General features: G+C 39.8%; 1 protein-coding gene across 7 annotated transcripts in view; it reads left to right on the plus strand.

The window, feature by feature from the left end:
• The first annotated feature begins 653 nt into the window (after positions 1–653).
• Positions 654–15,223, plus strand: part of LOC133646522 (coiled-coil domain-containing protein 9B) — a 69,855-nt gene continuing 55,285 nt past the window's right edge. For 5 of the 7 annotated variants that reach the window (XM_062041975.1, XM_062041973.1, XM_062041974.1 and 2 more), the window contains exon 1: positions 14,332–14,510. In XM_062041975.1, the coding sequence (XP_061897959.1) occupies positions 14,499–14,510 (12 nt within the window). In that variant the 5' untranslated portion in view covers positions 14,332–14,498. Of the gene's footprint in view, positions 843–14,331; positions 14,511–14,865; positions 14,997–15,223 lie in introns of those variants that run through there. The other 2 variants (XM_062041971.1, XM_062041972.1) reach the window with 2 other exon arrangements.

Consider the following 15,223-nt stretch of genomic DNA (forward strand, 5'->3'; position numbering starts at 1 on the left):
ACGGCCACCCTCAGTGTAACCTGTATCGCTGTTGATCAAGTATGCATTGCATTCACTTTGGTGCGCGTGCAGAAACCACACATTTTATGTGACTGGGCCAGCACTCGTTGGACTGGATGAAAAGCGGATGTGATGATTTTTGAGAGGGGCACTGAAATTTGTGAGTCTCCCGGGAGGGTTGGCAAGTATGAGAATTAGCGGTGAATGTGGTGTTACCGCGGCACCGCCGCTGTATATAATCGGCAGGCCAGCTACACAGCGGGCCAAATTTGGCCCGCGGGCCAGAGTTTGACACCCATGGGATAGACATTTATTTATCCCGCAATGGAGAAATGACGTTGTTGCAGTGCAGATTTTTGCATAAAGTAATAAAAGTAAAATTTGTCCAAAAATAGCCATCTTTGTTGTCTGTTACCATGATTAGAAAACACACGTTTGTTGCAGAATGACGGAAGTGCGTTTTTATGGCAATGCTTAAAATGACCAAATTACGGTTGTGAGGGGCGTGGCCTGCGGACCTGCAGCAAGGCGGGATGTGCCAGGGCCGGCTTCGAGATTAGCGACAGGTGCGTAGATGACACAGCTGGGAGTGTTTGTCTGATCACCTGTCGCCCTGTTAAAGGGAGCAGTCGGGAAGGAGAAGGGGTGATTGATGGTGGAGAGCAAAGCCGAGCGCAAGCGAGAGCCAGACACAACGCCGGAGGACAGCCATTTGGGTGCTCACTGGAGAAAGAGACTTTGCACGTTTATTGAAAAATAAAACTGTTTTGCAAACCTGGAAGAGCCCGAGATGTCGATGATTGGTGGTCCAACGAACCCGGAGAAGCAAGACCTCCACAACGGTAAATATTGAACATATTACATATTGTTCTGAACATATCTGTTACATTATATATATAAATATATAATTGCAGTGTGTATATAAAACGTTGATGGAGGGTTTTGAAGTTGTTTTAGACGGATTTGAAGGCTACAATAGTGACTTCCATTAACCACATTTTGCAAGCGTTTTGTTATCTTTAGAATCCTAAAAAAAAAAAGAAGACATATTTGTTGCTGTCTCTTTAACAATGATTGGGAACGATAAGCAAAATTCCAAAAAAGTGCAGTTCCCCTTTAATGAAGACACAAAATCGTGCAGAGGTGTACTTTAAATTTTTTTTATAGACAAATTATAATATTTATAGTTGTAGCGGAGAGTGGGAGGGGGCACAACAATGTTTATTTCTTACTAAGGGGGGCGTAACAGAAAATAATTGAGAAGCACTGCTGTCGAGGGACGTTAAATAGCTGGCGAGAATGTTACAGTGGTTGAGGACGTGTTCGTTCGGTTGATGCAAGATACAGCTAGAATGTGTCATCAACATGCATCATCACAATATTACGATAGCAATGAAAGCTCTATTGTCCACTAAATTTGTATAATTTATATCGTAGATAGTGCAATCCTACTTTAGACTGAATAGGGAGTCACTTTGTACCAGTTGTAATGCTTTATAACCTGTCAGTAGATATGTTGCTGCTCAGAGATAATTCGGAAGTTAACAATACCAGTCAAAGTTTCAATCAATCAATCAATGTTTATTTATATAGCCCTAAATCACAAGTGTCTCAAAGGGCTGCACAAGCCACAACGACATCCTCGGCACAGAGCCCACATACGGGCAAGGAAAACTCACCCCAGTGGGACGTCAATGTGAATGACTATGAGAAACCTTGGAGAGGACCGCATATGTGGGTAATTATTTCCAACTTGGAAGTATATTGAGGTAGTGGCATGAATAACAATATAGTCAAGCCTATAAAACAAACAAAAATCCTACAAAGTACACGGAAATTGTGTTTCAAACCATAAAAAAATGAAATAAATAAAATAACAAAATCATTAAAATAGATTTCTTATTAAGAACTAACATTAGCAAAAAAACTCATTCACAATTCAGTTACATGAATATGTTCATGTGAAAATACCGTACATGTAAAAAACACTCAACAAAAGCATCCAACATTGACACGTTGCCTCGTTCACAAGTTTAGTTAATTTTATACACTGTGTTCCTGTTAATGATATACATTATGTCAAATAACTGAAGTATCAAAAGTATCCCTATTTTGATTTGAGAATCAAAATTACAGCGTAAATGTCTAGTATCGGCGAAAAGTTTGCTCAGGTTTCTGTATACCATCTCGGTTACTGTGTGGCCAAACGTGTGTAATAAACTAGTCTGTTTGCCTTTGTATCAATGTCCAAACAAAGAATCCCACACATCGAGGACTCAGTATTTGTTCTTTTGTTTTTGAGTAGGACTGAAAAATAAGCCACCACGGGGCCAAAGAAAGTTTTGAATGACAGCACTTTAATAAAGAGGATGAGAATTACTATTTAATTTAAGAAATAACTTCACAGCAAGTCTTCAATAAAATATAAAAGTGAAGGTAAATGTTAATTTACCAAATTATTGTATTTCACATTGTTTTCTATTTGTAAAACTGTAAATACTCTCAATACATTTTGGTTTGTCTTAATATTTTGGAGGTGTCTGGAACAGATTAAATGGACTGACTATTTTTTACGATTTGGTCTTCTTCTGACCCTTTGGAATGGATTACGAACGAAAACCGATAAAGACCTGTTTTCTTACTTTCACAATTTTTTTTTAAATCATTGAAAAAATATTTAACAACAGATTAGACAAACAAAACGGATACAGAGCTAACATACCAACAACAACCACATTAATCGAAATAGTGGAGAGAATTACCAAAGCAATATATGGTAAACAGTGTGCAGCTGCAGTGTTTGTGGATTTAACACAATTGATCATAATACCTTGATAAACAAATTAGTATGGCATCAGAGGGCTGGTCTTGAACAGGGTAAGAAACTACTTAACCAACAGGAAGCAGCAATACGTGAAGCTTGACGAACATACGTCTCTAAAACTAAATATATCTTGAGGCGTACCCCAGGGGTCAATACTGAGACAAAAAATGTTTCAATCTCTATATAAACGGCATTTGTAAAGTTACTAAGTACTTAAAGTTAGTATTATTCGCAGACGACACAACCAAATTTTTTCCAGGAGCGAACACATAAAAGCTAATAGAAATAGTAACAGTAATCTTTCCTGTGATAAAATGGCAACCAAGGTAATCAAAAAGGTCAACCAACGAACGAGATTTCTCTACAGAATCTCCTCTGGTCAACAAAAGCACCATGAAGATTCTAGCGGGAACTCTCATTCAACCCTTTTTCGATTACGCATGCACTAGTGATGGGTCCGGCAACACTGATGCATCGGCGCATGCGTCGAGCTCATAGAGCGATACCCTGTGTCGGTGCGCGTACCGCTTTTAGAAAGTCACGTGACCGATCATGAGCTGTTTTGGTCACGTGACCGATACGCGAACTCTGTCGCACTGACGCCTCCTCTGTGCCCTGTGAGCAACGTTCCCTCTAAGGTGCGCGCCTGCGCAATTGCGCACTGCTCAAGCGTTCTCTGCGCACAGCAAATATATGTCCTGCACCAAATCAATCCCATCTGAATTCTAAACAAAATAAACACATTTATTCTGTGTAATTTTGCAATGCAACTCTGAGTGACAGTGACAAGCGGCCCTAACGGTGTTCGTCAACACCGTTCAATTATTGTAATGTCTATCGAGATGCTTCGAGGACAGGAATTATATCGATCACTTTATTGAGCAAAACTGTTTATATTCGGCCATAACCACACCAAAAACATGAGTAAAAAACGTATATCTCGAAAAACTACTAATTTTCTGCCGTACAAACCAGGCCAAAACCAACTTGTCATCTGTCACCAACACGCATACCACTGAGCCACTGGTGCGTTTATGGCCACACAAAAAGTCGGACAACTCAAACACCACACAAAGTTACACTATGACTCTTCAGTCATTCGTGTGCTTATTCTACTGTCATTTATTATTAATGTTAATTTATTGATATTAATCATGGAATGCTGTTACTAGAGAAAGTTACAGGAATGCACACTTCATCCTATGCTTACATTTCATTGTGCAACACGAGGATGTTTAAGGGGAACTAAATGTGATCTCTGAACGGGGTACAAATGATTTCCAAAGCAGGACCCCCACCCAGACATATTGTACAATACTAATCCATAGCTTATGAAAAACACGATTTATTTTATTTTCATTACAAGTGGGCCAAATCACTAATATTAAAAAATTATCTCATGAAAATGACTCCTCTCATTTGAGTGTTATTATAAAAGATTGGTTTGAGACAGGTGTGCTGCTGGTATTGCCACGTGTGATGTTGCTCACATGTGCTCCACTGAATGCTCAGGGAGTTTTTGTGTTTGCTCACACACATGAACAATTAGAGGGAACATTGCCTGTCAGCGGGTCTTTTCTACAGCCGGAGAAATAATAACTAAGAGAAATCGTCTAAAATGTAATATGTTGGAAAAGCTGTTTTTTTAAAATAAAAATGTGTAAAAAAAATAAAATAAAATAAAAAAATTCCCAGTCCACGAGCATCCTCATTCTACAACACGTTCTCTTGGATTTCCATGTTATCATACATGTTCACATTATTTATTGACTGTATCTAAAAAAGATAAAAATATATTTTTATTTAAATGAAGATATGAAATAATCCTAAATGAAATACAATGACTTGGCTTATATTATTTTATATACTAGGTCATAAAATCAGTGTCAGTTGAGTCTGTCCATAGGTTGCCTGTAGGGATTTTTAATGTCCAGCAGATGTCAGTATTTAGTGACACAGTATCGACACAGTATCAATACAGTTTTGCAATGTGTCGAAACGCTTCATGACGCCTCATCAACCCATCACTAGCATGCACCTTCTGGAACCCACCACCTCCAAAACCCTCAAATCTAGACTCCATGCATCCCAGAACAAGCTAGTCAGATTACTTTTAGACTTCCACCCCAGATCACACCTCACTCCTACCCACTTCTCCAAAGTGGGCTGGCTCAGGGTGGAGGACAGAGTAAAACAACTTGCACTGAGCCTAGTCTATAAAATCCGCTACACCTCCCTGATACCGAAGTACATGTCAAACTACTTCCTTAACGTAAATGACCGCCATAACCACAACACCAGGGGGAGCTCCACTAACCACGTTAAACCCAGATTCAGATCTAACAAAGGTCTTAACTCATTCTCTTTCTATGCCACATCAATATGGAATGCACTCCCTACATGTGTAAAAGAAAGGGCATCTCTATCCTCCTTCAAAACCGCACTAAAAGAACACCTCGAGGCAACTTCAACCCTTAACTAACACCCTCCCTTCCACATCCTACCTCCCCGGATTGTAAATAATCAAATCTCTATGTCCACTACTTGCTGTCCATATCCTACCCTCCCCCCCCCTCCACACCCCTGATTGTAAATAATGTAAATAATTCAATGTGATTATCTCGTGTGATGACTGTATTATGATGATAGTATATATGATAGTACCGTATATATCTATATCATGAATCAATTTAAGTGGACCCAGACTTAAACAAGTTGAAAAACGTATTCGGGTGTTACCATTTAGTGGTCAATTGTACGGAATATGTACTGCACTGTGCAATTTACTAATAAAAGTTTCAATCAATCAATCAATCACAAATTAAAGAGGTTGTTTGACAAAAACAGACTATCCTTGAATTTCAGTGAAACTAAAATAATGGTATTTGGTAACAGTAGGAGAGAAATTCAAATACAAATAATAATAATAATAATAATGGATTAGATTTATATAGCGCTTTTTCTAGACACTCAAAGCGCTTCACAGAGAAGTGAGAACCCATCATTCATATTTACAACTCATTCATTCATCATTCATTCTCCGGTGTGAGCGGCACCGGGGGCAAGGGTGAAGTGTCCTGCCCAAGGACACAACGGCAGCGATTTTGGATGGTAAGAGGCAATATAGATTAAAAATAGATTAAAATAAATTGAAATCTTACTTCAAAAAAATTTACAACAAAGGGTGGCAAGAAACACTTCAATAATGAATAAAATAAAACGTGTTCTGGACCAAATATCAGCCCATATTTTCTATTGCTCACTATTGTTACCATATCTCAGCTATATTGTATTTATACAGGTTGACTGTATACACATCTTGTTGTAATTTTTAAGTGCATTGACAAATAAAGCATCTTGCATCTTATTGTGCAGCAATAAGGAGAAATAATTACAAAAGTACGCTTTATTTACTAACTGTTACAAAATAAGTCAATTAGAATAATACATATTTGGGCCTGATCTAATAAGAACTATAAAATTGTGTGTACTATTAGTGGCTGTGTTATATGTCATCTACTAAGAGTGTGTGCATAAATGATAACAAGTGTAAAAGTGGCGCAGACCGCCCTATTTAAATGAGGATTTGGCGTGTACTACTGGCATTCTGTTCTCATAGAAACATTAATTTCCCTCCATATTCATATTGTGTTCTCCAACCTGTGTGCAATGTTGAAAAAGCAGTACACATCTATCATCTGTAACACAATTTCTGCAATTTTAAGTCCCCATAGAACTGAAACTATTTTAAGCATGCTATGACAGCATGTTCTGCATTGAGGCGGTGGACCATCACAACACAGAAGCGCATGCATGCGTCTGGAATGATCCAAACGCAATAAAATGCATATCGTAAGATGTTTTTTCAAATACGAGATACATTATAATAATATATTTCCTATATGAAAAAAACTAAAGCCATTAAAAAACCACCAGCAGATACCAAAACGCATCAATTCAATTCATTTTAATCAGCCCCTTAAGTCATGCAGCAGCTATAAAGTTATAAAAGGATATTGCTGTATAGACAATATTTGTAATATTTTATTTATGACACTCCAAATATGTTGACACATAAACATAGGACAAAGGATTCTCTGTCAAGCAGACTCTGCAGTGCAATTTAGCTCCTTTCTATAACTGTCAGTTGGCACGTAACGTTCAAACGTGCCAAGTAAAGATGCAAAATACCGCCCGCAGAACAGTTTCAACATTGATAAATTAAATTGCGCATGCTGAATGATTATATTTGCATGTTCTCCTCCCAGTATTGTGGGAAATCTGATAATTAGCATATATTCTGCATATTCATGAAGATAGACACGCTAAATGCATTGTCAATCTATTTTGCTCACTTAAGAGACAATCCTGTGCGCAGAAGCTTAATAGATCAGCTTTGCGTTTGCTATCAAGTTTGCACGTGTTTTAGTACATGCAAACCTTTAGTAGATCATGCCTAATGTTGACCATCGAGACCATTCAAACCCCTTTTTTATTTAATAAAAAATATAGAAATGTAATGATTTGGTGCGTTTGCAAACAGCTAAAATTATGTACGAAGCAAACTTAAACATGCTACCAAAACACTAAAGAGGAGAAATATAACCTTCTATAACTTAAATAAACTTAAATACAACTTCAAACATTTGTATGCACGTACCTTTATTATATCAGTATGTGGAATCAAATTTTGGAATGGATTAAGCAAAAAAATCAAACAATGTACTAATTTGATCCAGTTTAATAAACGATTAAGTATTTAGAAAGTATAACAAAGAAGTATCCTGATAAACATCTTGAACCTTATCGACAAATTAGATCATCTCATTCAGCTCATTATGTGAATCACAACTTATTAACAAATATTTATTTGGGAGAACTTTATTGATTATTTATTTATTTAATTTGTGTGTGTTACAAATTGAGTGCAGTAAATAAATTGCTATAAAAGGAAAGAGAATGATTACATCAGCTGTGCTTCTTCCTACTCCTTTTTGGGCATGTTGTAATGAGAAACGGAAATATGTGATGTACTATTTTACAACTGTATACGTGTTCAAAACAAATTAAAACCATAACCATGAATCTGAAGTAGCACAGACATTTGGTTTTGTACTACCTCTCTAAAATGCTTCCTGGAATTGGTATCCTCAATAAAATTAGTTAAATTAATTGTATTTTTTTAAATAAAAACTTTAATATTATCATAAAACACCCTGTAGGTTTGGCATGGGTCAACAAATCAAATAATTGAACTATCAATGAAAAGAATTGATACATGCTGTCATCCATAAATTGCTCCGTCCGTGTGTTTTCTTTGTCTCTCGCGGTCAATCAGGGTTCAAGAGAGTTAGACTTAAACTTAGACTTAGACAAACTTTAATGATCCACAAGGGAAATTGTTCCACACAGTAGCTCAGTTACAAAGGATGGAAATTGTAAGGATGGAAAGGATAATGCAGGTATAAAGTAGACTAAACATGTACCGTAGTAACAATATGAAATATAACATATATGTAATATTTACATATAAAAAGGGACAAGCGGTAGAAAATGGATGGATGGATGGATGTACAGTATATGATATATACTGATATATTATATAATATTATATACTATTTTTATACAAACCCCGTTTCCATATGAGTTGGGAAATTGTGGTAGATGTAAATATAAACGGAATACAATGATTTGCAAATCATTTTCAACCCATATTCAGTTGAATATGCTACAAGACAACATATTTGATGTTCAAACTGATAAACTTTTTTTTTTTTTGCAAATAATCATTAACTTTAGAATTTAATGCCAGCAACACGTGACAAAGAAGTTGGGAAAGGTGGCAATAAATACTGATCAAGTTGAGGAATGCTCATCAAACACTTATTTGGAACATCCCACAGGTGAACAGGCAAATTGGGAACAGGTGGGTGCCATGATTGGGTATAAAAGTAGATTCCATGAAATGCTCAGTCATTCACAAACAAGGATGGGGCAAGGGTCACCACTTTCTCAACAAATGCGTGAACAAATTGTTTAACAGTTTAAAAAAAAAAATTCTCAACCAGCTATTGCAAGGAATTTAGGGATTTCACCATCTACAGTCCGTAATATCATCAACGGGTTCAGAGAATCTGGAGAAATCACTGCACGTAAGCAGATAAGCCCGTGACCTTCGATCCCTCAGGCTGTACTGCATCAACAAGCGACATCAGTGTGTAAAGGATATCACCACATGGGCTCAGAAACACTTCAGAAACCCACTGTCAGTAACTACAGTTGGTCGCTACATCTGTAAGTGCAAGTTAAAACTCTCCTATGCAAGGCAAAAACTGTTTATCAACAACACCCAGAAACGCTGTCGGCTTCGCTGGGCCTGAGCTCATCTAAGATGGACTGATACAAAGTGGAAAAGTGTTCTGTGGTCTGACGAGTCCCCATTGCAATTTGTTTTTGGAAACTGTGGACGTTGTGTCCTCCGGACCAAAGAGGAAAAGAACCATCCGGATTGTTATAGGCGCAAAGTTGAAAAGCCAGCATCAGCATCTAACCTTCTGCACCCGCAAAATAGCTAAACCCAAAGCCAATGGCCACATAACAGCCCAATCCAGATCCCTCAAAAAATACTCCAATGACAATTTCAATTTAAAATTAGATGAGTGGGACTGGTCCCCTGTGCTCGCGAGCAACCTGGTCGATGTTGCTTGGGATCGCTTCAAAACGGCGTTCCTAAAGATACTAAATGACATGGCTCCCGTGAAAACAGTCAGGATCAAAGCCCGCTCGGAACCATGGATGAATCCGGACCTATTAGCTGCCATAAAAGACAGAGACAGAAAATACTCTGAATACCAAAAATGTAAAACAGAAGTAGATAAACAACCCAATAATATCAACCTCAAATTACTCCTTTCAACTCTCAAAAAGCAATGCAATAAATTAAGAAATAAGTCAACCAACCTGACTAAATCCTTAAAAAAAAATTACATTAACGACAAAATAGAGGAAAACACAAATAAGCCACGTGAGCTCTGGAAAATTCTCAACAACCAGCTTCCTGGTTGCAGCCAGAAACTTAAAACCAGACTCACCAACATCAGCATCAAGGAGGGTGACTCCCTCATTACAGACAAAATGGAGGTAGCTAGCAGACTTAACATCTTTTTCACCAGCATAGCCGCAACGCTTGTCAACAAGCTGTCCCACCACTCTAGTCGCTTTGGTGTAGAACACATTAAAGCCTTCTACAGAAAGCTAGGAGTATCCAACGATGATTTCAAATTAGAAATGGTCACAGCTGATGAGGTGTTTAAAAAATTAAGTGCGCTCCACCCTAACAAGGCCACCGGCCTTGATAATATTCCCTCCAGATTCCTCAGGGACTCTGCCTCCATCATTGCCCCGATCATCACGCACATAATAAACCTATCAATTACACAAGGCCAAGTACCAAAAGATTTTAAGATAGCAAGAGTAACTCCCCTCTTTAAAAAAGGAAGCAAATTGGAAACTGGCAACTACCGACCTGTTTCTATTCTCAGTTCCATTTCGAAAGTAATAGAGAACATAGTTTATGAACAGGTCGATAGTTACCTTGCCACTAATAAACTCATGTACAAATTCCAATCCGGCTTCAGAACTAACCACTCCACTGACACATGCCTTCTCTATCTGACCGACCACATCAAACATGAGGTGGACGCGGGCAAATACTGCGGCATGGTCATGCTGGACCTTCAGAAGGCCTTTGACACCGTTAGCCCCGCTATACTGTTGGATAAGCTCAGAGCAATCGGATTTAACAAAACCTCATGGAGCTGGATGCAATCTTACTTGGAGGGGAGGGAGCAGGTGGTAGAGGTGAGCGGCACCATATCCCCCCCCCCCCCCCCCCCTCTCGGGGAGCTGTGGAGTCCCCCAGGGCAGTATATTGGGACCTTTACTGTTCCTAATATACATAAACGACATGTCATCGGCATGTGACTGTGAATTGTTTTTGTTTGCGGATGACTCTGCCCTGCTGGTATCCAACAAGGACAAGTCACAGGTGGAGAAAATCCTCAGTGCTGAGCTCTGTAGAACTTGCACCTGGCTCGCTGACAACAAGCTATCCATACACTTGGGTAAAACGGAATCCATCCTGTTTTGGTCCCACATCAACCTTAACAAAAGTCAATGACTTCACTATAAAAGTGGGTGACATTGTTATCACCAGGAAAGATGAGGTCACCTACCTAGGTTCCATTCTAGAGGCTAACCTTTCCTGTGATAAAATGGCAACCAAGGTAATCAGAAAGGTTAACCAACGAAAGAGATTTCTCTACAGAATCTCCTCTCTGGTCAACAAAAACACCATGAGGATTCTGGCGGGAACTCTCGTTCCACCCTTTTTCGATTACGCATGCACCTCCTGGTACCCTAGCACCTCCAAAACCCTCAAATCTAAACTCCAAAGATCTCAAAACAAGCTAGTCAGGTTACTTCTCGACCTCCACCCCAGATCACACCTCACTCCTACCCACTTCTCCAAAGTGGGCTGGCTCAAGGTGGAGGACAGGGTTAAACAACTTGCACTGAGCCTAGTCTATGAAATCCACTACACCTCCCTGATACCGAAGTACAAGTCAAACCACTTCCTTAACGTAAATGACCGCCATAACCACAACACCAGGGGGAGCTCCACTAACCACGTTAAACCCAGATTCCGAACTAACAAAGGTCTTAACTCATTTTCTTTCTATGCCACATCAATGTGGAATGCGCTCCCAACAGGTATAAAAGAAAGGGCATCTCTATCCTCCTTCAAAACCGCAATAAAAGTTCACCTCCAGGCAGCTACAACCCTTAACTAACACCCTCCCCGGGATGCTAATAATCAAATGCTAATAATCAAATGTAAACAATCAAATGCAGATACTTTTTCTTATGCCTTCTGATCTCTCTCTCTCTCTCTCTCTCTCTCTCTCTCTCTCTCTCTCTCTCTCTCTCTCTCTCTCTCTCTCTCTCTCTGTCCACTACTTGCTGTCCATATCCTACCCCCCCCCACCCCCCTCCACACCCCTGATTGTAAATAATGTAAATAATTCAATGTGATTATCTTGTGTGATGACTGTACTATGATGATAGTATATATGATAGTATATATCTGTATCATGAATCAATTTAAGTGGACCCAGACTTAAACAAGTTGAAAAACGTATTCGGGTGTTACCATTTAGTGGTCAATTGTACGGAATATGTACTTCACTGTGCAACCTACTAATAAAAGTCTCAATCAATCAATGTGATGTATGGGTGTGTATTAGTGCCCAAGACATGGGTAACTTACACATCTGTGAAGGCGCCATTAATGCTGAAAGGTACATACAGGTTTTGGACCAACATATGTTGCCATCCAAGCAACGTTACCATGGACGCCCCTGCTTATTTCAGCAAGACAATGCCAAGCCACGTGTTACACCCACGTGGCTTCATAGTAAAAGAGTGCGGGTACTAGACTGGCCCGCCTGTAGTCCAGACCTGTCTCCCATTGAAAATGTGTGGCGCATTATGAAGCCTAAAATACCACAACGGAGACCCCCGGACTGTTGAACAACTTAAGCTGTACATCAAGCAAGAATGGGAAAGAATTCCACCTGAGAAGCTTAAAAAATGTGTCTCCTCAGTTCCCAAACGTTTACTGAGTGTTGTTAAAAGGAAAGGCCATGTAACACAGTGGTGAAAATGCCCTTTCCCAACTACTTTGGCACGTGTTGCAGCCATGAAATTCTAAGTTAATTATTATTTGCAAAAAAAAAATAAAGTTTATGAGTTTGAACATCAAATATCTTGTCTTTGTAGTGCATTCAATTGAATATGGGTTGAAAAGGATTTGCAAATCATTGTATTCCGTTTATATTTACATCTAACACAAGTTCCCAACTCATATGGAAACGGGGTTTGTATAATATATACAATATATAACAATTACCATGTACAAAAATACAGTATATGTAACAGCTGCAGCATAAAATAGAGAGTAGATCCAGCAATACATTATAAACAAAAAGAGGTAGCTAACCTAGAAGCGTTCAGGTAATTGACAGTTATCAATTGCTGTATGGCAAGTGATTATACAGCTGGATGGAGTGCGGAATGAAGGAGTTCTTGAATCGAACACTGTGGGAATGAAGCTGAAGGAGCCTGTTGGAGTATGAGCTCCGCTGTCCCTCAATGGTGGAGTGGGTGGACAGGATTGTCCATGATGGCGAGCAGTTTGTCCAGTGTCCTTATATCCTTCACTGACACAAACGCCTCCAACTGCGTGCCAATAGTTTGGCTGGCTTTCCGGATCAGTTTGTCAATCCGGTTTAAGTCCCTTTTGTGGTGCTGCTCCCCCAACAAACCGCTGCAAAGTACAGGGCACTGGCCACAACAGACTGATAAAAGATCTCCAACAGCATGCTGCACACATTAAAGAACCCAAGCTTCCTCTGTGAGTCGAACTCAGCACCTGAGCACGTTTATTCAATAGCATAATTAAATGAACAGAGGGAATCCTCTTGTCAGTCATCCGCAATCTTTGTTTCAGTGGGGCAGGCAAGACTGCTTGCTTACACACACAGGATGCACAGACCTAGCCTTATCTAGCCTCGTCGCTATCGTGAGAAACACCGCAAAGTAACGAAAATTAAAAGGAAAAAAAGATGATTGCAAAGCCAAATGTCTCAAACAAATGAGCAAGGTAAGTCCGTCAACACTGACGAATGACCAAGTATGCCCAATTTGTTGGAACGTGATGGCAACAAAACTTGATGTTTAATATATATTGAAATGCATTTTTTTTTCTAACAGAGATTGAGAATCAATGTTTTTATGTTTTGTTAACTTATTTAGGATAAATAAAAGTCCTTGCCCTTCCAATTATAATCCTAAAGAATATTGAGGAATTAAAGTTTATTGCATTTGAAATTAACACTTGAATTATTATTACTATTATTATCAGAGGCGCCGAAAAGGGGGGGGTAAAGGAGACGGATTCTAGGGGCCCATGATGGAGGGGGGCCCAGAGAGGCCCCTAATGATGATGAAATTATAATACAGGGGGCCCTGTAAATATTATTTTCATGGGGCCCAAAATCCCTAGCGGCGCCCCTGATTATTATTAGTATCATATATTATGAACAAGATAATGCCGATAATAATATTGTTTAGCGTCCAGAAAAAGTTATTCTTGGCCCAGATTGGTAACAACTTTAAAATACCTGTAGAGCTGCAGAAAAAGAAATACATGTATTAAGTCCAATTCTGGCATGAATAATATAGGACCATATTGAAATACGTTTTATAGTATGAATTAAATGTAATTTATTTTAGTTTTATGCAAAAAAAAAATAAGTGCTTGTCATGGTCAGCCTATTGCAGATAACACTAGTGTGGATGGGAAAGAATTGGTGGTGTAAAGATGGGCTGAGAGCATATGTGTCGGTGGGTGGGAGGGTTGGAGAAAGAGAAGGGGGTGGCGGGAGGACAAGCGAGTGGGTGCTGTGAAATCCGTTAACAGGGAAGCTCTGTGCGTTTGCTCGCTGCCTTGGCTGCTTGCCCAACTTGGCTCATTGTGATCAAGCCATGATCGTGGACCCCAGGCAGCCCTCGCCGCCGCCTCGGCTGCCTCGCGTCTGGACCCAGCCTCGCTATGGAAAGACCTGTGAGTGCCTTCTCTTCTTTCACCCCTCTCCCTACACTCTGCCTCTGCCCAGTGTGGGGTTCTGCTCTGTCGCAGATTCAGCTGTGGCTGCCTGCAAAGCCTCTCACTCGTGTTTGGCTCTTTCTCTCTCCTCATGGAGCTCCTGTAGGTTGGCAGGATCGTTGGGTATGAAGGACGCCTTGGCAGCTTTCTTGTTGCAGGCCCACCCTTGTCCCCGCGGCCTGCCTGTCCAATGGTAGTCCCCACAATACCTCTGTGGGTGTTTGGGCTTCTGTGTTTATACGTTTACGTCACTCCTGCAAAAACTACTCAGAGAAACCCAGAAGGGTAGCGTCTCTGCAGAGAGTGGGGCGACTGGTTGCAGCCGCTGACATTGGCTTTGCTGGGACTCCGAGCCGACAGCGTGTCTCTGCCTGGCGACTATTCTTGGTGGTATGTCCTCATGATCTGTTGTGTTTGGATTCCCTGACAACTACAAGCTGTGAGGTAAAATCTTGTCTGCCTGCAGTCACTCTAAGTCCCAACTTTTCCCAAGTTGACGATATATTTGTAAGTTTACAGCAGTTTTATAGGACCTATTGTGATTTGACATTTGAATAGATTTAAGTCTGATGGTATGTGCCAGCCTTACCTTTTGCTCAGTATAGTGGCCACAAGGGTAACACATTGTAAGAATCTTTGCAACAGGCGGTTTTTTGTGTGCGCACTTGCTT

This window comes from Entelurus aequoreus, linkage group LG03 (assembly GCF_033978785.1).
Source record: "Entelurus aequoreus isolate RoL-2023_Sb linkage group LG03, RoL_Eaeq_v1.1, whole genome shotgun sequence".
Lineage (NCBI taxonomy): Eukaryota > Metazoa > Chordata > Actinopteri > Syngnathiformes > Syngnathidae > Entelurus > Entelurus aequoreus.